At 38.6% G+C, this 27,497-nt stretch overlaps 1 protein-coding gene across 6 annotated transcripts in view; it reads left to right on the top strand.

Moving 5' to 3' along the window:
• Nucleotides 1-27,497, top strand: part of TTLL6 (tubulin tyrosine ligase like 6) — a 36,464-nt gene that overhangs the window by 2,345 nt on the left and 6,622 nt on the right. For 3 of the 6 annotated variants that reach the window (XM_020809852.3, XM_020809855.3, XM_078377954.1), the window contains exons 2-16: nt 1,732-1,824; nt 3,585-3,809; nt 6,295-6,332; nt 6,817-6,935; nt 7,046-7,176; nt 7,610-7,766; nt 9,244-9,387; nt 10,538-10,623; nt 13,311-13,536; nt 15,483-15,664; nt 16,701-16,769; nt 17,532-17,720; nt 23,302-23,458; nt 25,934-26,209; nt 26,925-27,291. In XM_020809852.3, coding sequence (XP_020665511.3) covers nt 1,732-1,824; nt 3,585-3,809; nt 6,295-6,332; nt 6,817-6,935; nt 7,046-7,176; nt 7,610-7,766; nt 9,244-9,387; nt 10,538-10,623; nt 13,311-13,536; nt 15,483-15,664; nt 16,701-16,769; nt 17,532-17,720; nt 23,302-23,458; nt 25,934-26,209; nt 26,925-27,291 — 2,459 coding nt within the window. Of the gene's footprint in view, nt 1-1,731; nt 1,825-3,584; nt 3,810-6,291; nt 6,333-6,816; nt 6,936-7,045; nt 7,177-7,609; nt 7,767-9,243; nt 9,388-10,537; nt 10,624-13,310; nt 13,537-15,482; nt 15,665-16,700; nt 16,770-17,531; nt 17,721-23,301; nt 23,459-25,933; nt 26,210-26,924; nt 27,292-27,497 lie in introns of all 6 variants that reach the window. The other 3 variants (XM_020809854.3, XM_073004354.2, XM_020809858.3) reach the window with 2 other exon arrangements.

Raw genomic sequence — 27,497 nt, 5'->3', positions numbered from 1 at the left:
AGCAGCACTTTGAAGCTAATGCATATTTCTTTTTAGGAGCAGGCAGTGCAGATGCTTCCTGCCCAAGACCAGTAACTAACCTTAGAGGGGAAATCTGTGACTAGAAGTGGGAAATCCTTAACTAAAGAAAACCTCTGAGTGTCTTAAGAGGTGTTTGTATCACCTGAAATTTGCAAATTAGCTTGCTTTTGGTGATTGATCTTTAGGAGTTAAGCATGGGACTTTTCTTAACAAGGCTTCTCAGCAATATTAAGGTGTTTTGAGGACTAATGGCTTTTATCTAAGGTTTGTTTCTGGCTTGAAACATCAGGCATAAAAACAAGTCTTGCCATCCCCCAGGTGACCAATTACAAGACAAAAGCACACTAATTTGCTAACTGCAGACTGAGACAAACTCTTGTTAAAGAGACAGACTGTATCTTGCCTAGAGAGAGAGGGCTGACATACTGCCTTCCACCAGTGCATGCAGAATAACAGTTTTAGCTACAATCTCTTGCTATCATCTGCCCCCCTTGCATCCTTATTCTCACCATTCGCTTAAAAGTCTGTGGTGGAGTCCAGGCTCCCAAGGACTGAAGCCTTGGAAATGTCCAAGTTGCAGAGGCAATATCATTGTGCACCACACCACGTCATCCCTGTGCTTTCTTGACTCTGAGCTTAGCTGCAATCATGGCAGTAGCTAGGGGACCAAAAGTTTGATCTGTTGGGTTTGGATATTTGATAGATAATTAAGAGCCAATAACTTTAGAAGTCATCTGCTCCTTGTTTGTTGATATGGACAAATCCAGCATCTTGCATTTCAGTCTCCTTGTGTGTTGGGACTGGTTACAGAGAATGTCGTGATGAGCACCTGCACTGTGTTTATTTGAAAACAAGTACTGTACAGCACTTGTTCCTTTCCTTCAAATGGGGAGTTTACGTCTGTTATTCTGAGGTTTTTCTTATATCTAAAAGAGCTGTGTTTCTTCACTTAACATTTCCCAGCACACCTCCATCTTAAAACCTTCTGATAATGTAGACCTCTGCATTGCATTTTCTCTCTCCCTTACCCCACTCATGTAAGGAAGTATAAGCCAGTTGTTGTTGATTAAGCTCTTACTTATTCTTAAGGAGGGAAAGGATCTTGCATATTTTATATCTGCTCTGTATATTTTTTACATTACTGTAAGTAACAGTTTCCAAAGGCCTGATATACTGTAGTAATAATGCAGAGTACTGTATACGTGGGAATCAAAATGCCCTTTGTTGCTCTTTCATTTGCTTAGCTATTTACGGTAGGTGAAAATTTAACTGCTCATTTATTCTAATATAAAATTGCAGCACTTGGACAACACTCAGTGGAGAAACTCTTACATATCTGAACGTTATTTAAATTAAAAGCATGTTTCTACTGGGTTTTTAAATATGTAAGATAATGCTTTAAAACCTTCCAATCTATCAGTTGCAATTGCATGCACAGCTTTCCATTTGGACAGACACAGAAGACTGTAATGAAAAGACGTGTTCAGACAACTGTAAATGAAACAAACAAGACTTTCCTTGGTAACGGTGGGACTGATTCTGCTACACTAACAGGCTTTTCTTTGTTGTGTGTCTACTAATGATTACTTCAGAATAACTCCTGACTTGTGCCAGGATCTGGTTCTGAGTCATGGCTAGAAAACTTTAAGCATAACTTCTTATCACTGGAGCCTTCAGTTGTATATTCTGTTTAATTTTTACCTTGCTTAGAAACACCAAGATGGCATCTGCAACAACATACACCTTCCCTTATGAACAAGTCTGGGAAGAGCCTGAAACCCATTCTGAGGAGTTGAGAATCAGGTTAGTTTTACAAAATGCAAGATATGTGTTTTTATAGTTTTAAACAGTTTTTTAACTGTTCCTGTTTGTTAAACATGCTTGTTAGGTTTTTAAGACATGTAGAGTTCAGACTAATAAACCATTTCAACTAATTATTTCATGATGCAAGGACTTAAGCATTAAAAGAAATGCACTCTTAGCATATATTTTCCATCTGTCTTATGCTCATATTAAGAGTGTTTGCTCAGACAACTGTTGTGTGGCTTCTGTGAAACGTACTTTCAAGGAATAGTGTTAAGGATTGTGGATTAGCATTGCAGATTTTAACTTGTTTTTAAATTTGTGTTTAAATCTTAATATGTGTTCAAATGTTTTTAAATGCAATATTTATACTGTGTTTTAAAATCTATTGTTTTATGTGCTGTGAGCAACGTTGAGTTACCTATGGGGAGAAAGCAAAAAATATATATATATACAGTAGTAGTAGGAACATAAACAAACAAATAAATAAATAAATAATGGGGTAACTGTATGGAAATTTTGCTGGTGATTCGACAACATACTCGTAAATTGATTTTTGAGCTACAGTAGATTTTTTCCATACACAAGGATTATCCAAAATATCTTTTTGAGTAATTTCTTGTTAGTGTCTCCCTTAGGTGTGCTCCCCCTCCACTGGTACAGTAATTTGATTATCAAAACATTTTGAATTTCTTTCTACACAAAGCTTGCAGATGATGAAGTTAGAATGCAGTAACTTGTTCAGACACAAGGTTTTTGTAGAAGGATACTTGAAGCTATGTTTCCAGGGATAACATTTTTATCCTGTCGAGCCTACATGTGTAAGAGAAGAAAACATACTTGATATGATATGATGGCTATCAGCCCCACCCATTAAGTAAACAAACCTCTGACAAAGATTTATTGTACTGTAACTTCTCTTTGAACTGCATGCTTGCAGGAGAATTTGACCCTGTTAGATTCAAGTTTCAACAATTAGATCTGATAGACCCAGAGTTCTCTCACTCTACTTATCGGGTGTCAGTATTGAGATGGCATTCAAGTGAGGTTTGTGTACTTGTGGGCTATAGCATTGCACTCTAGAATCTAAGAAGGACTGGACCTGCAGAAATGAGCAAGGGTAAGCTATTAAAGGATACTGTGGTGGTATGAGAAGGATACTTATAGCTTTAGTACCTACACTTGAATACATTTATGGTATATTGAACTTAAACAGTGAAAGGACTTTTAATTAATTGTGCTGCCAAGTCAGTTCTGACTTATGGCAGTTCTTTATAGGCTTTCCTAGGTATAGAATACTTAGAAGTGGTTTACTAGTCTCTTCTTCTGGGGGCACCCTGGGACTGTACAGCCTGCCCCAAATACAGTACATAAGATATATTGGAGAACTGAACTCGCAACCTCTTACTCTGCAGCCAGGTACTCAACCCACTGAGCTATCCTAACAGATGAGGGTCATAATATTTTAGCTTTCATGGATTGTCTAATCACATAGACAACACCATTGATAAAAACAGACATGGCGTGTGCCTTCATCTTTTGATGGGAAGATGAGGCCATTTTAAAAATGTGTGGAAATTCATGGTGGTTCAGGCAGCATGGTGTTTACAAAACTCTATCCAGTGCAGTGGATGGTTCCTGTGCCTGTTGGGTTGTTTATCAAGGAAATCTCCAGAGTGACAAGTAATTGGTATAATTGCTTACTACCTTTGAGTCCAATTTGTTTATCTCCTTGTTCATTTGCTTCTTTGTTTTGGAAGCAGGATGAAGTTATCAGAGGAAGCACGAAGGTATCGTTCTCTTCAAACAGACCTGGAAGAACTGGGTGAGAAGGATGGTTCTGAGCTAGAATTTCCTCCGAGTGGTCTAGATAAAGAAGAAAGTGTACTTGATGCCACGGACCAGGAAACAGTGGTTTGTGAAGAGGAAAGCAGAAAAAGCCTGTGTTCCAGTGTGGCTGTAAAGAAGAAGAGAAAGAAAAGGAGGTTAGTAATAAGATTGAAAGGACTTGTGAAGTCCATATGAGGATAGGGAACTGTAGTAGCTTAAGGAATTAAATGAGGAAGCATGGCAGTTCTTCATGGTGCTGAGAATGAGGAGGGAGTGCAATACAGGGTGGCCACATGACCTTTCTAAAAAAGTCTTCGGAAAAGGACAGTCCTGTTTTAAGGTGCCCCCTATCGGAGAGGCTGTCCAGTGCAAGTCTGATTCAAAAGGGAAGAATCGTAAGAAGGGAGGTTAGGGACCTTGAAGCTGCCCATCACACTTAGCACTGGAACAGCAAACTCAGTAAACAAACAGGTCACTGGGTCTTCCTGGGTGAGATATATTGTAATTCTGACAAAATTATAAAAATAATTTCCAGTTTTGCACCTGCACATATAAATTAGTAGATATTATTTTTTTTTGTGAATCAGGGCCCTCTCCTATAATCTTTTTAGTGACTTGTTCTCTCTTCTTGTGGTGTTTAAGAGCCCACCCTAGTGCAATATTGATCCAAGCAGAAAGAGCCTGGAAAAGAGACATTTTCTTAATATTTCTCCCACCAGTCCATGCCTATCAATCTAAAAGCTAAAACCAGTAAGGTATGCTAGGCCGAAACATACTGGCTTCACAGGGCCTCCTTGTAAACACTTCATTAAACACTTCATGGGAGAATGGGCATTTGAATGTATGAACAGCAATTCAGAAAATCCCTGTGAAGTAGACCAATATCCTGTCTGATCCAAAATCTTGTATCATACAGTAGCCATCCAGATATCTCGGGGAAGCTCCTAAGCAGGGCATAAATACAATATCCCTCTCTTGTTATTGTTAACAATGGATATTCAGAGTCAGGCTGATACTTACAGTATCTTGGAGTAGAATATAACCTTGATGAGTGCTGTACTGAAGTGTATCATAATCCAGAGCCAACTGTTTTATGTTCCTGTTTTGAGTGTAAAAAATGTATGCTTTTCATGTGTATAAAACAGCAATTTCCAGCCTGCATGGAACTGCCTGTTTGTATTCTAACCACATGCTTGCCAGGATTTAGCACAAAGCAGCTTCTCTGCATCTTTCTCAAATAAACCATACATTTGTGGTTTCCTCCGACACTTTATCCAGTATCTGGGTGCCCTGTGTTCGTTTATTCTGAGGCAGTGATCAGCAACCAAGTGAGCACATTTGAAGCTGCTCTTGATCACTGCATCCTTTCAGTAGCAGAAGGAAACTGTAGCTGTTGTGCTGTATAGCATGATGCAGAAATGCAGGATCTGAAGCTAAGGGCTCTTCCCCATTTGAGAGCAGCAGGATCGTACATTTTATGACATTGAAATTTCACCAGCATCTCTCATTCTGTGAAAATACTTAGCTAGTTTCTAGTTTTGGATTTTAAACCTGTCATGTTAGTAATCTTACACGTAAGCTTAGGAAAGAAAAACGGTAATGGGATTTTGCTAAACAAAACATGACATCAAATGAATGAATCATCAGTGTTAAGACTGGTAATGGCATAATGTCCACAGTTACACTTGATGGTATCAGGCTAGTTTAAGGGAATGCAAGACAGATTGTGTAGCACTCACAACTTTGTCTTCTAAAAAACGCAAACCTCCAGTGAATTAAAAATAATAATAATAAAAAAGAAGCTATTGTGCTCCCATTTCTGTTACCTCAGCACCTTCCATAAGACAGTTGCCTCATTTTGCTCAATGATAGGGCCAGCCCTGAATGTTGCTATTTAGGCACATTTACTAGCAGGAGCTGGGGGTCTTTATAGATGAAGCCCTTTTGTTGTTGGGGAGGAAGCTGTTGGAAAGGATGTGCAGGCAAGAATCAGAAGGAATCAATGTGGATGATAAATGCTTTTACTTGCTAATGCCTTTTTGCAAGTTTCTTACCTCAGAGGTACCCAACCCCCAGTTCGTGGACAAGTCCCAGTCCGTTGCCTTGCCAGGACTGGGATGCAGAGACAGATCTTCTGCCCCCCCCCCGCACATGCCCCTCCCACGCACGCACAGACGCACACAAAAGCTCACATGCTAAACTGGTCTGTGGAAGCAAAACAGTTGGGGACCACTGCCTTGCCTCATCTTTTTGTAAGCTTTGGATACAGTATATGAGGTTGACACATTTTAGCCAAAGTAATATGTAGCTTTGCCTTCTTGAAATTATTTTAAGTAGTGGTACATCATGTATTATTACATTTCAGTAATATTTATTTTCAAAGTAATCCCGTTCAGTAGGTCTTACTATGGCTGAGTGAGATGCCAAAAGCCCTTCCATTTGTGGTGAAGACTAAGGTGAATTTGAACAAATTTCCAGGTCCAAACCTTTCCAAGCATAGTATTCCACCTACACTTGGAGGAGGCAAAAGCTGAATCTTAGAAAACAAATCAAAAGTTCTCAAAAGCTTCAGATTAAAACCATGAATTGGTTTTGCCTGTCTGCCTCTGTCTTTTTTCTTCCTTTTATGTTTTCCAGATGACCAGTGATAAATCTGACTAACTGCAAGTATGAAAGTGGTGAGTACCCTCCTTAGTTCCCAGTTGAGAAAGAGGAGCTTGGTTTTACTGCTCCGTTGTATAAGAGAGAAGCCTCCAGCTATCTCTTGACTCAACTAGAATTTTGAGAAACCCAGCTTTTGTTTAAAAAAGAAATTCTGGATCTCATGACTGCAATTAAAATTGGTTTGAAAGAAAAAGGCAAGTTCTGAAAGACACATCTGTTACATTTTGATTTTTTTTCCTTTCTAAGCCCAAAGATGGATAATTTTTGCAAAGGCTACAATTTGAAAAGGCAATAAAGGCATGTACATCAAATATATCTCATTGCCTGCTAAGCTCAAGGAAATGATCACCTGTTGTATTCATACCTTGTAATTAAAACATACGGTGTTATGGGTCACATTTGGCTGATGATGTACCTATTATGCAGCCAGTGGATTTCAACAAGCCCTTCTTCCCAGACACTTTTATGTAAATGCTAATATAACCTGTCTCTTTGCAGTGCGACGGGCTGCCAAGCTGTGTGGCCTCCGGGAAGCAAGTGAGGTTGATGACTGGACCCTATATTGGACAGATTATTCTGTTTCACTGGATCGAGTGTTGGAAATGAAAAGTTACCAGGTATTTGTTACCGTGAGATGGAGGTAATGTACCTGTGTTTTTTCACTCATGAAAATTATCTAGAAGTCCTAGACAAACCTTAAGATTTTGCCTTTGACCTGCTTTCCTAGAAAATCAACCATTTCCCTGGGATGTCTGAAATCTGTAGGAAGGACCTTCTGGCTAGGAATATGAGCAGGATGTTAAAGCTTTTCCCCAAGGACTTTAACTTCTTTCCCAGAACCTGGTGTCTTCCTGCTGAGTGAGTTTTCCTAAAGCATTTCCGTTCTGATCTTTCTTGAGAGCTAGTTTTATTTTGGTGAAGGGAGGAGGGGTTGTAGAGTGACCATAAAGCCAGGAGCCATAGAATTGTGGACATGAGAGGAGGGGAAGCAAGACTGGAGGGAAAGAGATATTTCATACAATTAAAAACAACAAACAAACAAACAAAAAACCCTTTCACCTGTCATTCATCAGTGAGTACAGTATTTCCATGAAGAATTCCCCAAAGGCCAGGGTTAGTGTAAAGGTAGAAGCTGTTTTTAAAAACAAGGAAACAAACTGAGTTGATGCCTGGTTATATCAATATTCCTCCTATTACTGTCAGTACTTCATCTTGGACTGCTATAATGCCAGGGTTAATTTATATATCAGAAAAAGAATTTCTTTTTTGCTTTCTTCTTTACTGTTCTCAGCTATGGTGAACTGCAAGCCTTTGGCAGATCAAAAAAGCATAAGACGTATATCTGTAAACCAGATTCTGGCTGTCAAGGCAGAGGCATTTTCATTACAAGAACTGTAAAAGATATCAAACCTGGGGAGGATATGATCTGCCAGCTCTATATCTCAAAGGTAATATTTTACATTAGTCTTTCAATGGGCTTTTAGTGTTACCTTTGAGTTGCTCTCGCATCAGTTGCTACAGTTTTGCTGATGTTTAGAAACATTTTACTTGGATGGAAGGATTAGTTGGTGGGAAGGATGATGATGGTTAATGAGATTACTGTGGGATAAGCAATGGCACTGGAAGGACACTCACTTTTTGTACTGGGGTAGAGGGAGGTGATAAGAATTGTGTGTTCTCATTATGGAAGGCACCAAGGGGTTGTGAATCGAGGCAGATAGATACAGTATGGGCCTTAAGAAGGAAGTTTATATTTTGTACAAGGCCAAAGACTTTTGCCAGTAGAGTGGTAAATGAGGAAATTAATGAAACAGTTGTGATAGGGAGCATGGTATTCAGCAAGTTAATAAGTACATAGTTAATAAGTATGAATTTTGGGAACTAGAGCATAAATGTGGAGGGTCAGGAAGATCATAGGATATGTGCTAGAATCAAATAGCAAAGTATGCAGGGAAGCCAGATAAAGGGGTATCAGGAAACTGAGGTAGGTGGAGCAGAAATTACAATAATGTTAAGCAGAATTTTGACTATACAGGTCTAGCTTTTGGTTAACCAGCAGATGGTCTGTTTATGGGATAGGTCATAATACAGTATCATCAAGTTGATTCACAGCTGATGGGAGACTCTACAAAAACCACACACATCAGATCAGAGGAGGTTTTAATGGGAGGTTGCAAAACTTTGTTGTGGAGCCTGAAAATTTTCAGTATTTGTTCACCATTTTTATATCTGTTTAACATTTTTATTAATGAGGTAGAAGAATCATGGGAATCCTTATTAAAATTATAGATGCTGCAAGACTGAGAGGGATGACCGATACTATTGGTGGTCCTTGAACCAACCAAGGAGGTGCTTATCCAACAATAGTGAGGTAGTAGGGTGAGGCAACCCTCTTTTTCAACCTTTTCTGCTCTTGGTCAGCACCTCAGTAGTCAGAAATAACATTTAAAATTATATTGATAAAATTGAAGCCCGGGCTGGGGATGCTGTAACTCTGGACTTCTGCCATCAAGCAATGGTTAGCTGGATGACCTACAATACTTCCTCTGGTTCTGATTTTGCAATCATTAGGAAACACCAGGCTTACTGAACTCTTTTAAAAAAGCTCAGATAAAGTATTAATCTTCAGGGAACAAGCTTCTATTTGCCCTTCTGGTGTGACCTTCTGATGTGAGCTGTGATACGTGGGTGGACTTGAGTAGAAGGGATTCAGTCAGTGTTTTCATTATGGATCTGTTATGGAAAAAGAGATACGGAGGTGATCTCCAGTCAAAACTGCCATGTGAATTCATATTTAGTAAGCTTGGAGGAAGCCAGTGAAAGTCCTGGTGCATGTGAGTTTCTAGGTGATGTTCACTTTTTAGACTTGTGCTATTTCTGCCCCTCAGATGTGTAATTTAAGTATTTCCCTTCTTTTCCCCCAAGCCTTTTATTATTGATGGTTTTAAGTTTGATCTTCGTGTTTATGTGCTGGTGACGTCATGCGATCCACTACGGGTTTATGTTTATAAGGAGGGTCTTGCACGCTTTGCAACATCTGCATATTCAGAACCATCACATAGCAATTTGGTGAGTAAAGTGGGGTTCCTGCTGATACAAACTGGCATGCTAGAATATTGGTGTACATCCAGTGCTTTTTCACCTTTTCCCAAGACTATCTAAGCCTCACAGCATCAGGGGAAATGCAGCCGTGTCTTCGGTCTCTTCATTTACCGCTGAGGGTGTGCTTCATGGTTTCTACCTTACAAGTTTCTTGCACTGCTAGTTCAACAAAATGCATAAGGTGGCAAGCTATAAATTAGAAGCAGCATTACAGTTGATTGTCAGATATCAGATGTTGATGGAACAGCAGTGGCCACAGGTTTTCTTCCTGAATCCCCAGCCATTCACCTCTCTTGGATGACCAAACTGTGTTCCACACACCTTGTCCTCTTCTTCCAAAGCTATTCTGCCACTTTCAGAAGTGATAGAGGACGCTATTCTGTTCCCAGTGCAGAAGTGAGTTTTCACTATCAGTCTAGTTGCCTTCTGTGCATGGAACAGAGAGGCTGTGTGTTCCCTCTTCCCTTTCATCAGGCTGCAAAATTTCTTTTCTGAGGCATGTGCAGCATGTAGGATTTTATCTGGCATTTTTCCATCTGAAATGATGGTTAGGCTTGAAATGACCCCCCTGGTTCCCAAGTAAGAATCATAATGAGAATAGTCACCAGTCAAGGGGCACATAGAGATGAGTTCTGCCAAGCTCAAAAGTTCCATACCAGCCAATGCTGAATTTTACCTGTTTTCAATCTTGCGTCCTTTGGAGTTCATACAACAACTTTGCTGTGAGATAGGAAGCCTTTTAAAGACACATTTTTGTCTCTCGGTTTTGTTTTGCTCTGAGCATATTGCCTTGAAAAGAAAATGAGTAGTTTAATATCTCTTCGAGATCTATGATTCTATAGAGTGCAGAATATCACCTTCTTCATAATACACATGCTGGAAGTTGAATTGTCTTGAAATTCCATTGTCAAAATAATTTTGTTAACGAAAACAGTCTTATATTCATGGAATCATAGTTCTGAAATGGATATAAAGGCCCTCGAATCTATACAGCCCTTTCATAAGGTACAGGTGATACTTCTTGCATCCTCTTCACCTCAGTTGTGAAGAAGGGAGCATAAGGAAAAATTAAATCTCTGTAGCCTCATAACCTGCTTGTTTGTTTAATTATTTACAGGATGACGTCTGTATGCACCTGACTAATTATTCAATTAACAAGCACAGTGCTAATTTTGTACGAGACGAAGACTCTGGTAGCAAGAGGTACAGAATGTTTTCCAGAATAATCACAGCTGGGGGGATGCTGGTGTGCCTGCTCTCATGAATCTTTACAGCCATTTCATATGTGTTTAGGAAACATTTCTCTAAATTCAGCTGGCACGTGGCGCTTTCTCCATCATTAGGTGAAATAAATCATTTTTAAAGCTCAGATGAGTAACAGCAGGGAGCCTGAAGCAGCTGAGAGAAGATTGGATTTATTCCCCCCACCCCCCTAAAATGAATTTGTTGCAAATGGAGTTGCTGGATTGCCACCCTCTGTTTCATTGTTTTCAGTGGGTTTAATTAGCCACCTCTCTAAATCTTGCACAGAATGGTCAGTTTGGTCTAATTATTGTTGCCTTGTTTTTCTCTTTTCTCCAGCTATTCTAGACTTTTCTGTTGATCACTAATATCATATTCTGTCAGCTGCTGTTGCTGTTCTGTTGCAGTGTTCTGCCCACTGCGGCAAAGGCTTGGTTCGTTTTGGGTAGTTTTCCATTGTATTACTGCACTTTTCCAGTAAACAGGTTAATGCCAGCAGTGCCGTCTCTTTTCTGCAGTACAATGAGGTAATCAGACAATGGAGTCTGCAATGTGGCAGGTCAGTAAAGGAGCAGGAGGAGTTACTAGAGCAGATGTTACAGTAAATCCAAAGCCAAGAGTTAAATCTTAAGAGTTTTGATTTTGCCCTTTGCTCACTGTCTTGCTTCCTCTTGATCCTTTGTTATTATTCAAATGTCACCTGATCATATGGGAAATACAACAGCTTTGTTATTTCAACTTTCAAAGGATTTAGGTGTTAGCCAGAATTCTGTTGCACAGCTCTGTGTGAACAGTGGTGGTGATGTTATCTGCAGTGACAAATTATCATTGATTAAAAGCTTTATTGGATGATTTCAGGATGCATGTGACTTAATCACATTGTGTACGAGTGACTCTGTCAACTCTGAAGTCACCTTTAATCAGTGGCAATTTGCTGCTGCTACTGTTATCCCTGTTTTACACACAGAACTGTGCAACGGCATTTCGGCCAATGTGTCTCAAAGGTGGAGTGAAAGAGAGTTATTGCTTTTAAATTAATCTGTTCTCAGTTCGGTTTGGGTTCTGCAGAACTGTGGTAATCACAAGAATTTCATGGCTCTTTAATGTGTGGTGTTAGGAACAACAGTTCAGTCCCAATCTGTAGAATTTACTGCCCGTTTATGCTAAAGTCTGTGAGAAATGGAATGTACTTCCCATAGAGCTATTTTGCATTAACCTCCATTTTTCTGTGGTTTAACCATGCTATTTAGTTGCTCAGTGCAATTTCCTTTTATAACTGTGATTCTCAGCTGGTGGTGTGTGTTTCACCAGTGGGATGCAGAAAAACAGGGGCTGTTCTTGCTCAATTTCCATTTCTTCCTACATGTTTTATTCCCTCGGCTCCTTCTGATCCTAACTACTGTGTATTATTTATCTGTTACATGTTAAAATGCTAGAACTAACTTTGGATAGTCATTATTTCCCTAGTCACTCATTCATGAAACCCACCATTGACAGTGTCACTGAAGTGGCATCAGCTGCTATGGATTACACTCTACTTATTCATAGAATTATAGAATAATTGAGTTGGAAGGGGTCCTTAAGGCCATCGAGTCTAACTCTCTGCCCAGTGCAGGTGTCCAAATCAAAGTAGATCTGACAGATAAATGGTTATCCAATTTTTCTCTTGAATGCCTCCAGCATTGGAGCACTCAGTTCTTCTGAAGGTAACTGGTTCTGTTGTCATACTGCTCTAACAGGAAGGTTTTCTTGATATTCAGCCAAAATCTGGCTTCCTGTAATTTGAGTCCATTATTATGGGTCCTGCACTCTGGAATGATGATCAAGAATAGATTCTGCCCCTCCTCTCTATGACAGGCTTAATCTTCATATCATGTGACCCATGCATACCAGCAACCTTTATTTGACTTTCCCACTTGGCCCACTATTGTTAAATATCATATAAATGTGCTCACAGCACATTTATACAGATCTTCAAGTGAATCCTTCAAAAGTACTGTTCTGCAACTTGGTATAAATAATAAACAGACTAACATAAGGCCTCTAAACAGATTAATGCTCTTATTGTAGAAAGTGGACCTTTTGCTTCTATTATGACAGGACCAGGTTCTTTTGACAGCATGGTTGATGAGGTGTCAGATATGAAAAATTGAGACTTGGTGCTTTATAACTTGCTCTGTGGGCTTCTGTCTATCTTTCTATCTGACTTTCTATCTATCTGATTGCCTAACTGGCTATTTTTTTGTGAAACTGCAAATTCACTCAAGACCACAAACTGTATTCATTCTTTTTTTAAAAAAACCCTTTTAATTCTTCCATTACTCATGTGAGCAACTAATCTTCCAATGCATAGTTAAAGAGCAGCAGAAGGGGAGTTTATTTTTCTTCTCTTTCATTAACTACTTTTCTGTTTCTGTGAATTTACATTTATTTTAATGATCGCAAATACAGAACTGTATTTGATAGCCGTACTAGATGAAGTCACATGAAACTGGAAGATGTGCATAATGAATCACTTTGCATTTGGCATTTATTTATGGCTGCATCTTGAGTGTAAACACCTCTGTACTTAAAGAAATGTGTACCGAAAATATGCTTCACATATTGTCTTTCACTTTTTTCTCCACCCTGCCCCTGATTTTTCAAAGGAAGCTGTCCACCTTTAATAACTACATGGAGCAAAATGGCTATGAAACAGAACGGATATGGAAGGACATTGAAGATGTTGTTGTTAAAACTTTGATATCAGCCCATCCTATCATCAAGCATAATTATCTCACCTGTTTTCCCAATCACACCATGTGGAGTGCTTGCTTTGAAATCCTGGGTTTTGATATTTTATTAGATCGAAAACTCAAACCATGGTTGCTTGAGGTATGTTCCTGTAAAGCAAACAGCTCTTTCTACCTTCTCTTCTCCCTTTCTTTGGAGACCATCAGCCGTCGCTTGCATGCCTCATGATCTGTGCCCTGTGGCAACTCTTCCAAACATATGGTTATCCAGCAGAGGGCGTTAGACTACAGGGAATGTTATCAAATATGCCCTTACATATTGGAGTTCCCAGTCAGGAAAACAATCAAATGTTAAACACATTTTGTGTGAGGATTAAGGCATGAACTTTTCATAAATTAGGTCTCAGCCATGGTTCACCAAACAAGCTCTTCCTCATCTCTTTTGACAGTGGCCAGTCAGATTCCCCAGAGAGGTTCACAAGTAGGCTCCCTCTGTTTTTAATTCTCAGTATTTGGTAATCTGTGGCCGTGCAATTGGCTGTCACAACTAATAACCACTGATGAATTTAGCTTCCATACTGTTGATACAAACTGCTTAAATTAGTTGCCTTCATAAAATTCTGTGACAATGCACTTCACAGATCGGTCACACATCCTTTTGTTTATGTCATAGTAGAAGCCCAGATTTATTTTATTTCAATTTTACTTATTTGGATTGATTTGGATTTTTTTGAGGGGAACAGGATGAGGTTGATACTGGAAAGCGATACAATAAAACCAACAAAATAATTAAAATACCTCATATTATACTGAATATATTGTTACCAATGGGTTTAATGTAATTCAGATTATATAAATAAGAAAATGCAAAAATATTTCCATTGCTAATGCAAAGACAAATTTAACTATTAGAAAATTGTATGAGTTGGGAAGTCATATAGTATAGGTGTTATATAAAATATATGAAATTTCCAACATTTAATCAAAAATAATTGTTGAAATTGCCTCCATCTTCTAATGTGATTTACAAGTGAATGTTCTCACTGAATACAGTTTTTAGTACAGTATTACCTATCATTCTTCAGCAAATATAGGTTAGGTTTGTTTGCTTGCTTGATGATCAAAAGTTTGTTTTAGTGACTTTTAAAAATGATTGCACTCTTATTTTCAGCAAATGATGAGCAAATTCATAACTGACATTTAACACATCCAGTCTAATTAAGCACACAGGATACTAATGGTTGTGAAAGCCTTCGCGAATACACAAGATACTATTACCATTTTTATACTGCATAGATCTCAGTTTCGTAATAGTTTGCCTCTACATATTTCATCTAACTATAGTTCAAAGCTGTAGTCTTCTACACTGAACATAAATGGTCCTCACATTGTATTATTCATCAAAACCTTAATTACTATGTCTACTTAATAATTACTGTTATATCATTAGTAAAAACCTCTAAATAACCTCCACATCTCCAAATAATGAAAAAAATCATTCATATCATTCAGTTAAGTAAAACGCACCAGTAGTTTCCAAAAAGATAGCCATTTCATGCTGCTGCTGTAAAATCAACAGTCTTGTGACACTTTAAAGACTATTATAGTATAACCTCATATAGTAATAAATAGTGAAATTGTTAGTCTTGGAGATGCCACTGGACATTCCTTCCAGCTAATACAAACCATGAAAAAGCCTAATAGGAAGATTCTGCAATCCTGCCTGAAGGCTTTGGAAGAATCATGCTTTTAAAAAAAAGTGGATTCAGTGCTCTAGTAAGATGCTCATACTTGAATTTTGATAAATCACTAAAATGGTCTTCTATGATTGTGGAGCAACTATTGCACATGTCTCTTTATGTGTACCTCTTGTACATTGTAATGGTTGTGAATGATAATTGTGGTGTTTTGAACATGCTTCAATGGCAATATACCAGCCTTGACTGGAAGCTTCAAATGTTGCCTTCAGTACTTCCCACTGCAGTTGTGTCTATTATTTTTGATCTTCCAATGCTCTTTTTCAGGGAATTTGCTATGTATTTCAAATGAAAATGTAAACGCAAATTGGCTTGATCCTTGTTGTTCCAGGTGAATCATTCTCCAAGTTTCAGTACTGATTCATGGCTGGACAAAGAGGTTAAAGACCAACTTTTGTATGACACTCTTGTTCTGATCAACCTGGCAGCCTGTGATAAGCGGAAAGTCTTGGAAGAAGAGAAACGAAGAGGGAAAGAGAGGCTTCTCAAGCAGTGCCGTAATCCGGAAGCCAGGTGTGAGCTTTTTAGTCCTTCTCCTGTATCCTAGAGCTTAGTCAATTAGTCTATAAGCCACCTGCAAAATATATCTTAAGTGCAATGGATTTACATCTCATTGACTTTGGATCATACAGAAATAAATTACCATATTTTAAATGCAAGTTCCCATTCATTTAGTAGCCCTCATTAAATAAGAATATTGGAGAAGTATTACAGAAATACAAATTACAAACAGAAATTCACAAGTGAAATTAGCAGGCTCTCAGGTAAACCAACAAGTTATCTGGCAATTCAGGCCATACGTATACATGGCTGTCATTGAAAATGACCTAGACATTTATTCCCCTCCCTTTCTTTGTAATATCTGAGATAGGTTATCTAATTCTTAATATCACAACATTATACATTTCACAGTCCTGACAATTGTTAGCAGCTGCAGCTCCATGTATAATGTAGCATCTAGGTCTTCCTTTAGTAAGTGGATTACTCTATAACAGCAATAGCTCAGATACAGAAAATCATGTAGCAGCCCAAACAGCCAAAGGGGAACATGTAAAAATCAGTTCACTAATGTATCTGGGAAACGATGTAGCTGACAGGTGATGGGTGTGATTATATGTGTGTTGTGCCATGCTTCATTTTATTTTTGAGGTTTGTGTTCCCTTTGTCTTGCTGCTAGCATGTGTGTACTAGGTGCTATACATAGATGCCTCTCCTTCCAGAAAGACATGCTTGGGTTTTGTATTTGTTTTTAATCTCCTAAAATGATGCTACATTTGTACAGTTCCCTGCCCCATAAATTTGATAGAATGTACTGAAACAAAACAGAAGTAGAGGGGACTTCGGATGAGGTTGCAAAATAGCCAGCTTTCACTTTGGATAAAAAAAATTTGTGTATCAGAATTGAAGGTGTTCATTTGGTGCTAGCATCCAGAATGTTTTAGTCAGAATTGTCATAATGTACAGTTTGACTTGCTTAGCTATTCAGAACAAAAATAAGGGCCAGATCACTACCTTTTTTCTCTCTCTCTCTGCTATCCTAATTTTCTAGGGAATGCAGGAGAGCTTTGCAGCCTTCAGCAAAGCTAGGGAGTAAAGCAAGAGGAAATCCACAATTTCTGTAAGCATTGCATTCCATGTCTTGTAGTTGGTGCAGAAATATGTACAATATGAATCCTGTATCCAAACATTTGAGATCCTCCAATGTACATATTAAAAGAACATAATAGTTTTCAACAAAATATTGTTAAACAAGTTGCTCTTTATTTATCATTCAGACTCTGTTTCATCAGCAGTCTGAATCATATAAAGCAAGATAGATGAGATACACAGAAAATGTGAACTCAACTGTATGTTCCAACATTTTCCAGAGGTCATTTAAATGCTCAGGTCCTGTGGACAGGGCTGAACAAAACCGAAGCCAGACTGCAAGTTCTTGTCATGAATGTTGGCAATGTTCAGCACTCCTTTGATCTATTTATTTTATCCTGTAAAGGAACTGAGGAGAGAAAAGAGGCCTGAACTTCCATCTTGCAGAAATATCTGCTAGAATAGGCCTTTCTTTCCTCCTGACCTTGCCTTTTCCAGGGAGGGGGCAGAAGGGAAGGGTGGCAGCATCAGCTGCACATGTACTCCCATTAGCTTCAAAACCTTATGTATTTATTAAATAAGTATCCCCACATATGAAACTATTGTGTGTGCTGTTTATATTTCTGAACTTCCTTTACAAGCTTTATGAAGAAATTTTATCTCAACTTGTAAGAATTAAAGAAATAAAGTTTGAAGACTGCAATGGCACCATGAACATCAAGTGAGAAGAATCTCCCACTGCAGACATTTTCTCAGGGGCTTGTTAACAGTTTTACTTGGATAATTTTATCAGGATCGAGGAATACAAGAACTGCCAAGCTGCCTGGCTCGAGCAAGCAGAGAAATATGAAGAAAAAAACACAGGAGGCTACCGTCGAATTTACCCGAGCTCTGATTCAGACAGATATGATAAGTTTTTTCAACACAATAATTCCCTCTTCCAGGAAACAGTAGCTTCCAGAGCACGTGAGGAGTATGCCAGGTAAGAAATAACGTTTCGTGGTATGTTTTCTCTCAGATAAGAGGGGGATCGTGCTTTTGAAAGAAAGAAAAGACAACAGCAAACTTTTGGTTATTGTCTGTCCAAAATAAAATAGTGCTGCTTCTTCTCTTCCCTGAATTCAAAGTAATCTTTACTTGGTTCATTTTTGATTGGAAGCCAGAATGCTAGAGATTTACTTTCTGTTTATAGAACTATCTTCCTTTACTAACTGTATAGATTGGGAACTATTCATTGAGAACAAAGCTGTTCTCATTGTGCAGTTCAATGTCCCGAAATCATCCAACCTGGTCGTACTATGAGGTAGAATAACACTATCTCCTCAAGCAGCAGATTTAGGGTGTCATTATAAGGCACAATATGGTGATTTAATTTGCTGTTGTATTTAATGCTAGGGATGTACTGAGAAATACAGGCTAACCTAGCTGCCATTGGCAACACCATTTGCTACTTTACCTCAGGCAGCAAAATACCAGAGGCCAGCCCCCACGGTATTCAGCCCTGAGAACAACAATTCTAGCCTTTCAAATCCTTTGTGGTAATTCCACAGATTTAATTTCTGATAAGTGTGTGTATATATGTGTGTTTGGACAACTTCCAGGTGATTTGCCTTTCAAATTAATTTGAGCAGGACTGGTCCCAGGGATTACCAGGGCTCACAACCCTTCAAGGGCCCCACTGGCATATAAACAATGGCCAGAGTTGAGGGAGTAGAGCACCCTCCTCATATTTGCCTGTATAGAAATCATAATTTGCTTACCCATTTACAAATTTTTGGTGAAATCTCAAATGAAAATACTTCTGTTTTCTTTTATCTAATTGTGTACCTGTGAATTGCAGCACATGCACATCAACAAATTGTATCTTGAAAACTATTGCGTTTATTTGAGAGAGTTGAGAAACTTGCTGAGTAGCCCATACATAAATGAAACCAAAAAAGAAAGTGAGGATGTGGCAAGACAAGGAGGGGTGTTCTTGGTTGATTCAAAGTTTCCCATGGTGGTTATATCATTGTTGTTGTTCACAAAGAATGTTTAATTATTCTGGGCAATTTTGCGGTTGAGAATCCACACCACACCTCAGATCACTACAGTTATAACTGGATCAAAGGATTCCTTCCCTCTTTGTCATTAATACCACCCTTTTCCCAAACTCTTTCTGTTTGTTTGTTTGTTTGGCAAGTAGCAGTAGGTCTGAATTGATATAATGGCTGGTGAAACTACAGTACTTTTTCGACTATACTGGAATAGCTGAAGAACAGAATAAAACAAAATTGTTTGGTGGAGAGACAAGATTTTCCTGCTATACTGGCATACCCTTCATCAACGTATGATATGCCAGTGTGCTAGGAACATACCCCTCAAGTGAGTGCTCTTGTTTATCCTCTGAACAATTTTTATTATTCTGTTCTTCCAGTATAATGCTACATCAGATAAGCACTGCAGTTTCATAAATTTTTATATCAATTCAGACCTATGTCAATTGCCAAAATACCATCCCAGGATATATCTGCCATTGCCTCTTTGGACTGATATAGGCAGCCACGCATGCCAAAAATGGAAAGATAGAGATGTGAGTGGAATTGGTACAAAATAATGAGATGTGAATGGAATTGGTACAAAATAATCCACTAGCCTGTGGCAGGGAAAGCAAAAATCGATGTTTATTCACAGTTGGCTTGAATAGTTAACAGAAAATACACCAAATTTAACTGTTCTAGGTCTGGCACAAAAGAGTAAATTGCATTGTAGTCACACCCTGAGAAAGGAACACTGAACAAAACATGACTATTAACGTATGTGGCTGTTTAATCCAGTGTGATTGGTTGGTTGAAATACTGTATTTCATATCCAAACGTTTACAATGATTGGTTTGGAAGTATTGAAATTAAAGTGATGTCATTGTATGAGCAATATATAAACCTTGACCACGAAGGGTGTGCACAGAAATGGCAAAGTTAGATACAGTATTTAATTATGTAGACTGTGCAGGTGCAGAACATAGTTGTCGTCCTGTTACCAGTCTCACATTTAATATTGAAAATACTATGGATTTGTTACATAACTGTGCAAGCTCAATATACATACAGGTGTTATGAGAGCAATAATGTCAGTCGAATCAGCACACTATTAAAATCTGAATTTCAGCAGCTTTATCACAAGATAATTGGTTCAGCTGGAGGAAGATGTCAAGTGAATAGGCAGCAGTGACAATGGCAAGGAAAAAATGGGCTCAGGAAGGTAGCAGGACTGATTTAGAGTATTTTCCCTGAGAGCACCCCAAAATCAGGATCTAGCAGTGCATTTAGGTTGCAAATGGCTGCATTTGAATTGATTTTCCATAATCCCCTGGATACTAGGTTTAACCATGCACTAGACTTCATGTTTGAACCTAGTATCCAACTCCCCAAAGGAGTTGGATTCTAGGTCCTTTTGCAGAAAAAGCTGGGGTAAAAATATTTAAAATAAATAAATAAAATGTAACTGGTAAAGTGTCTGCAGTTTGATTTGCAAGGGCAATTAACCCTCTTCCTTTACAATTATTATAATATGAGAAAACCCATTTCTCCTGCCCACACCTCTAGGGAAGGGAGCCTCTTATATGCTGAGCTGGCAGAAGGAGGCAGCAGGCTTGTGCTGCTTCTCTTTCCTCCATAGCCCAGTGCAACGTGACAGATTTTCCATTTCTTCAAGTTCTTTGCTACACATGTCAAATTGTAGCCAACAAGTAAGCCAAGTCAATGTTCATTGTATGGTTGTTTGCAAGAGTCGTGAAGAGAGCTGCACAGTGGTGTGTGATTGCAAATTCTGTGCATTCTGTGCACTGTTACAAGACACCTGTGTCTTGTGTCTGTGCTTTGTCACTTAGATTCCAGAACTTCTACAAGCCTAATACAGAATAGTAAAAAATCCTTGGAATTTTAGAATAGGTAAGGTGGAGGTTTTTAAATCAGGCTAAATAAGAGACATAAAGATCTTTAAAAAACCTTTACTTGTAGTGAAGGTTATTTTTTTAAAAAAAACACAAGAACAAAGGAGGATGAAACACAGATGAGTAAACAATGTACAGCATTCATAAGAATGAACTGGATTCTTGGATATTTTATAGTAATTCTACCCTTATCGTAACATTGACAACAATGCACATGACATCTTAAGGAACGAATCTACTCAGAGTTGGAGCATGATTTTTCAAAAGTAATTCATTATTTTTTATTTTAAAGATGTATTACTCTCTATTTACAGGGTAACGTTTCAGTAACATGTAATTAAGGTTATTACTTTTAAGGTACAGTACTTAAAATAATAATACTATTGGAACTACCTAGTAAAGTAGGAAAATGCCCCTCAGATCTCATAAAAGCAGTGTTTCAGGGACAACACACCACTGTTACTTATTACACTAAAATGTAACACTTCTTACATACAGTTCTTGTTACATGGAGAAAAAAGAGATGTCCTTATTATTCCGCCAAAACTGCCATAGCAAAAGTAACACTGAGCTTGACCAGACAGACAAAGGTTCCACCTCAAATGAATACAGATTGTCCCAAAGGAGACCAGAGCTTCCTGTGCTTTGTTTCTGCACTGCACTGAAGTCGTGTCTTCAAAAAATGCTTTGCTAGGAAAGGAAAGGTAAAGGTTCCCCTTGACAATTTGTCCAGTCGTGTCTGACTCTAGGAGGTGGTGATCATCTCTGTTTCCAACCCATAGAGCTAGCATTTGTCCAAAGATAATCTTCCATGGTCACGTGGCCAGTGTGACTAGACACGGAACACCCTTACCTTCCCACTGTGGTGGTACCTATTTATCTACTCGCATTTTGCATTTTTGCATGCTTTTGAACTGCTAGGTTGGCGAGAGCTGGGGCAAGGGACAGGGGCTCACTCTGTTGTGTGGATTCGATCTTACGACTGCAGGTCTTCTGACCTTGCAGCACAGACGCTTCTGCAGTTTAACCCGCAGCGCCACCACGTTTTTCTAGGAAAGAGATCCCTACAAATCTATTCCTTTGCTTCAGCTTTGCATTTGATAGTATTTTAAATTACTATTTTTATTTTAAAAATATGTAATTTTAAGACTGTATTAAGATAAAATTAAAGGTTTCCAAAAGATGGAGAACTGAATGTGCCATAGGAAGCCCCGTAGCACTACAGTGCTCCATAGAACAAAATGGAAGAACGAATAAACACAGAGGCAGTCTAATGGTACTGTTCATGTCAGATCTGGCCTTGCAGTATCTGGACAACAACTCAAGCCATTTGTTCTGAAGTAACTCTTTTTACTGGAGCTTTGCTCCATCAGGACCAACCTTTTTCTGGGGTTCTCTCTGCTTTTGCAGGTATTTTCTTCATTTGTGAACAGTCACTAGAGAGTAGCAGTAGAGCATGTAGGGAGTGTATGTGACAGAGAAAGATGAAATGAGACTTGATTATGGTTTGGGGTTCTAGAACTGACCACTTTACTTTGCATATTATTATTATTATTATTATTATTATTATTATTATTATTATTATTATTATTATTATTATTATTATTATTATTATTATTATTATTATTATTATTATTAGTAGTAGTAGTAGTAGTAGTAGTAGTAGTAGTAGTAGTAGTAGTAGTAGTAGTAGTAGTAAACCTGCTGATACAGAACACTCCGGTCATTCTAACTGAAGAATTCTGGGAATTAGAATCAAAGTAATATTTTAGAGATGTGTGTGTGTTTGACTGAACCCCTAAGGATGTCTGAAACTACCTTCCTTGGCCAGACCAAGTTCTGTCGAGAATAGTATATTGTTTCCACCAGCAGCCATCGACGGATTTCTCTCAATAGTGATGAGCAGGTCTCTTGCTGTTTGTCTCTAGCCTTTGGCATTTAGAGGGATGCTACCTCTGAACATGGAGGTTCTGTTGATCTGTCATGGCAACTGGACATGTTCATTTTTAGTCCAGCAGTGCTACTGGACACTCCTTGCACTGATGGGTTCTGTACATAGATTATGTGTTGTGTGTGAAAACATGCTAGTATCTGTCTGTCTGCCGGCTGTCTCCTGAGGTGCACACTCAACAAGGCTAGACATTCATAGCAAAGACTGGCTTTTCCTAAAATGGCTTTTTGGCTAAAGACACATTTGGTGCCTTGGTATTTTTCTTCTGGTTGCAGGAGCCTGATTGTGGTTGTGAAAGGAAGCATGCTCTGCGTGCCCTTTTTGTTTTGTAGATGCATCATATATCCCCGGAGTAAACATTGACAGGAACAAACAGCTCTTGAATTTGGGGCTAACGTTAAGGGTGGATTAGCTAACCGTTTACTGTGAATAAGATGACAAACCCTAACCCTTCTCTCCCTCTGCATAAAATTCTATGAGATGATTTGGGACAAACTGTCAGAAGGATTTTTCACCCATTGGCTCTGAGGCATAATCCATTTTATAGTTTTTGATTTGATGTCATTTTGACGAAGCCTGAAGGACAGGGTTTTGGAACTGAGGCAATTTGAATTTGACCTGCAGTGCAGTCCCCTCTCTGTCTCAGTTGCAATAACTTCTTTTCTACAATGTCATCAATAGGCAGCAGCTCCAGGAGCTGCGTCTCAAGAAGGAACAAAAAGTGGCTCTGCTGAAAGAGAAGAAGGTTGAACTTCAGGGAGAATCTAGTGGAGAAAAAATCAAGATCTTCAGGCAAAAGATGGCAAGCAGGGCAAGTGTGGCGCCAGTCCCTGACCAGGTAGGACGGAGGGAAATATTTCTGCTGGCAACGGGCAATTCTGAAGAAGTGGAAAAATCAGTTGAAAACTGATTCTTAATTCTACTTCTGTGAATGAATTACAGTGATCCAGACGCTGTCTTTGGATTAAGCTGCATTCTGCTGATATAAATGGATTTAAACAAGTGTGACTGGGTCAAGTCTTGCTCCCATACAAGTCAACATTGGAGGCATTCAAGAGGAAAGCTAGGCAGCCATCTGTCTTATCTGCTCTAACTTCAATTGCTGCATTGAGCAGGGTTGGACTCAGTAGCCTTATAGGCCCCATGCGGCTCCATTATTTAATAATTTTATGATACTAAATCCACTCAGTAGGTCGATAGGACGTGGTTGCCCTCTGTCAATTCATATTTTCCAGAAGCTTCAAAATTCATTGTTTACCTTCTTTTAAAGCAGGGTGGATACCCTCCAGTACTGGAGCCCACTGCCCGTGTGGCCACCAAAATGAACACCTCTCTTCTCATTCCCACTGATCAGCTGACCTACAAACAGGTGGAATGGGAAGCAGTGTCTCATGACTTCTAAGGCTGCAGTTTTCCTGCCAGTATTACTGGTTTGGAAGCAGTAATTTAGCGGAAGGATGGGAGAGACTTTCACTTCCATATAGGCAGTCCCTCAATCTCATTGGGCAGGGAGGAGAAATTTAAATCTGACCCATTTCGATAGGAATGTATTATGATGTGCGTCCATGCAGCTGTGTGGCCCTACACCAGGTGATAATGAATCCAGTTCTTGGAGCAAAACCGGTGGGGGGGGGAACAAACCAAACAAAAGCAATTGCCCCACCACCATATGCATTTGTTTAAATTATAACAACTTCTTTCATGTAGGTCTTCCTTTCTGCTGCATCTTTCATCTTTTTTGTCAACTGAAAATCCTCTACTTTGCCTTTCTCATGATATTATCATGTCCACACTTTCTTATACAGTATTCTCATTGCGCCATGCTCCAGAGCAAATTTATTTTCAGGTTTATTGTATTTATTTATCATATAATCAGCTCCCTCTTTCAAAGAGTTTGTATAAATGAAGTTCATGATGATGCCCATGGGGTTATTCTGTCATAGTAAAGAGAAGAATTTGCCCATAGCCAGTCACTGTGCTGAGTGGCTGACTTGACTTCAACTTTCAATGTACTTCTTTGCTTCTTTTATCTTCTTACGTCACAGGTAAGCGACCTGGTGGTTTTTCAGATTTTTTAAAAAAACTCACAACACCCATGAGCTTCAAACAGTACAGCCAATGCTCAGAGAGCAGAACTTGAAATCCAATCTATCCATCTCCTCTCTATCATATTGATTGATTTTCTTTCATTTTCTTCTGCTACCTGATTCTCCATTACCCCATCCTGATAGCTAATGTGTTCCTGTATTACCTCTCTTCTTACCTGCATTGTATTTTGATTTGTTAGTTGAATCCCACTGTTAATGTATGTATCACTTTGCAGAGTAACGTAAACCAAGAGTTTGCAATCTACATTTTTACAGGGGTAGTAGGAAAGGAAGAGGCAAGGGTTAATCTGGATTTTACCTTAGTTTATTTTTATGCTATATGTAAACCGCCCAGAGTAGATACGTGCTAGATGGGCGGTAAATAAATAAATAAATAAATAAAATTAAATAAATAAATAAATAAATAAATAAATAAATAAATAAATAAATAAATAAATAAATAAATAAATAAATAAATAAATAAATAAATAAAGGTAACAAATGACAGAGGCAAGGGGCAAGATTATGTATGTGAGCAAATGCTGCTAAATGTGTTTAGGGGTTAGTTAGAAGTAGATGGCTTACTCTGACATTGATCCCCAGTAGTTTCACATGCATTTGTAGATCTGTCCAAACAACAGACTGTGGTTTTTTTTGCATATGACTATTTTAAATGCATACCAATTTGCATTTATATTTTTTATGCATTTTATCTTAAAATATGCATATGTATATACTTTCAATGCAAAAATATACATTTTTATATATTTTTATATATATTTGAACCAACAACTGTATTGCAGAACAAGATAAGATCATTTCAATTTGTATATAGTTGCAAAAAATCAGGTCAGATTATTTAAAAACAAAAAATTCTTAAAACCAAGTTACAAACAAGTTGTATTATGTAATTAATTAATTTGTTATTAATAGCAATAATTGTTAGAACATGTAAAGTTTTCATCTGCAGCTGGGCAGGACTTTGTAAACCTTCAAGGTGTCTTAATGCCTTTAATGCTTCATCTGCTTGCCGTGCATTCCAGTCCTAGGCAACATGGTTTGAGTTAACATATCAGAAAAATGTTCCAGTCAGCATGCATGTCAGTTGTAGTCCAACTGAGTTTCTTTTCCAGATGTTGTTGTGTACACACAATCAACATCCGTGGACGTGCACACATGAATTTCATATTTGGCCACCCACCGTTTTTCCTCCCTGTTCAACCTAGGTTTGTTCAGAAACTGGGCCTAGGACTGCCTTCCTACCTGACAATTTTTCAGATGTGCAGGAACCCAAGACAGAAGTGGCTTGTGATTCTCATGCCATCGCCCAGTGTGAGAGCAATGGGACAAGCAACTGCTCAGAGCCCCCTGAAGAACAACCTGTGAGGCCTTACAGCTCAGTGCCTGATCTTACCAGAGAAGATTCATCCACCACCCCGGAGCAGCATAATTCCAGTCCAGAACTGAGGAACACTATTAGCAACCATCCTTCTACAACAGATGTGAGTATGATTCTATGATTAGAGTTAGAGTAAGTGACACAAAATCATTTGTATTAGTCACTGCTGTGTATGATCTCAGCAACAACCCTGGCTGTTGGGCCAGGGTTTTCATTGTACTGTCTCAGTTCAGTACTGTACTACTTGGATGTAATATTTTTTTCTGTTTGCTTTTCATTCTTCATCGACATCTTAAGGTGGGTAACGACAGTGATAAAACAGTAATAGCAGTAAAATGCAGTAAACAAAGCAGGGCAATACTTTTGGAAGACCCCTGTATCAAACATGAAAAGGTTCAGGACTTCAAATTGGCTACAAGAACTTCTCTTCTTATGTTATTTCTAATATGTCTGGATATAAATGTTCATTGGCTATCCTTATGGAAAAGAGAATAAAGCTCTTGTACTTTTGATGGTTGTGTGGAAGTGAGAATCCCAACAGGTATAGCTTACATGTTAAACGTCTCCTGAAATTTCCACTTATACACAATACAGGAAAATTTCTTTCTTGTGACCACTCTTGTGACTTGCAGTCATCCTGAATTAAATAGCAGCATGAATTTTATACCATTCCTTCTTGTGTTAAAATTAGTTATAGTGTTAGATCTGAGTGGGAGAACCATATCGGCAGCCCCTGGGTCTCTTGTCAACTGAGAGTGAGTTTATCAGGCATGTAGAGCAGGGACTGTATGACAGACCTTCCTTCACTCTCTTATCAGCTCCAGCCACCGGATGGGTTTACAAAAGCATGCGGTAAACAAAGCCCATGTCATCACAAACATTTTCCAGCAATGAACCAATTCTGTGCAAGGAGTCCAAAAGCAAAATGCATGACCTGCTGTGAAGGACCAACTATTAAAAGCGTTCACCCATTTGGAGAAGAGTCCTTCCGGTTTCGTCTTAGAGGAAAAACAGCCTCCTCATGTTCTGCTCTTCAGAAGATGAGAACAAAATTCTCTGAAACTGACAAAGAAAAACAATGCATCTTGGTCTCAGAATTCTTCAGCAAGATGAATTATGGACCAATGGAGAGAGACATCAGGCTTCTCTTGGAACAGCAGTCTCTTCATCTCACCAACAGAGCGCGTGAGTGACATATTCTTGGCATCCTGTTTTCAAAGTCTTTTATCCATCTGTCATAGATGGAGGGTAGATTGTTAATGAGGCAACAGAAGGGTCAGAATATGATGTTGGATAGAGCTCCCTCCTTGATTTAGGCTTTAGATTTCCACATATTATTTCTTGGGTTTGAGAGACTGGTGCTTTCTATTCAGCCTTTCCAAACCACAATA

This window comes from Pogona vitticeps, chromosome 6 (assembly GCF_051106095.1).
Source record: "Pogona vitticeps strain Pit_001003342236 chromosome 6, PviZW2.1, whole genome shotgun sequence".
NCBI lineage: Eukaryota > Metazoa > Chordata > Lepidosauria > Squamata > Agamidae > Pogona > Pogona vitticeps.
The sequence above is the reverse complement of the archived record's forward strand: the minus strand, read 5'-3'. Positions and strand labels throughout refer to the sequence as shown.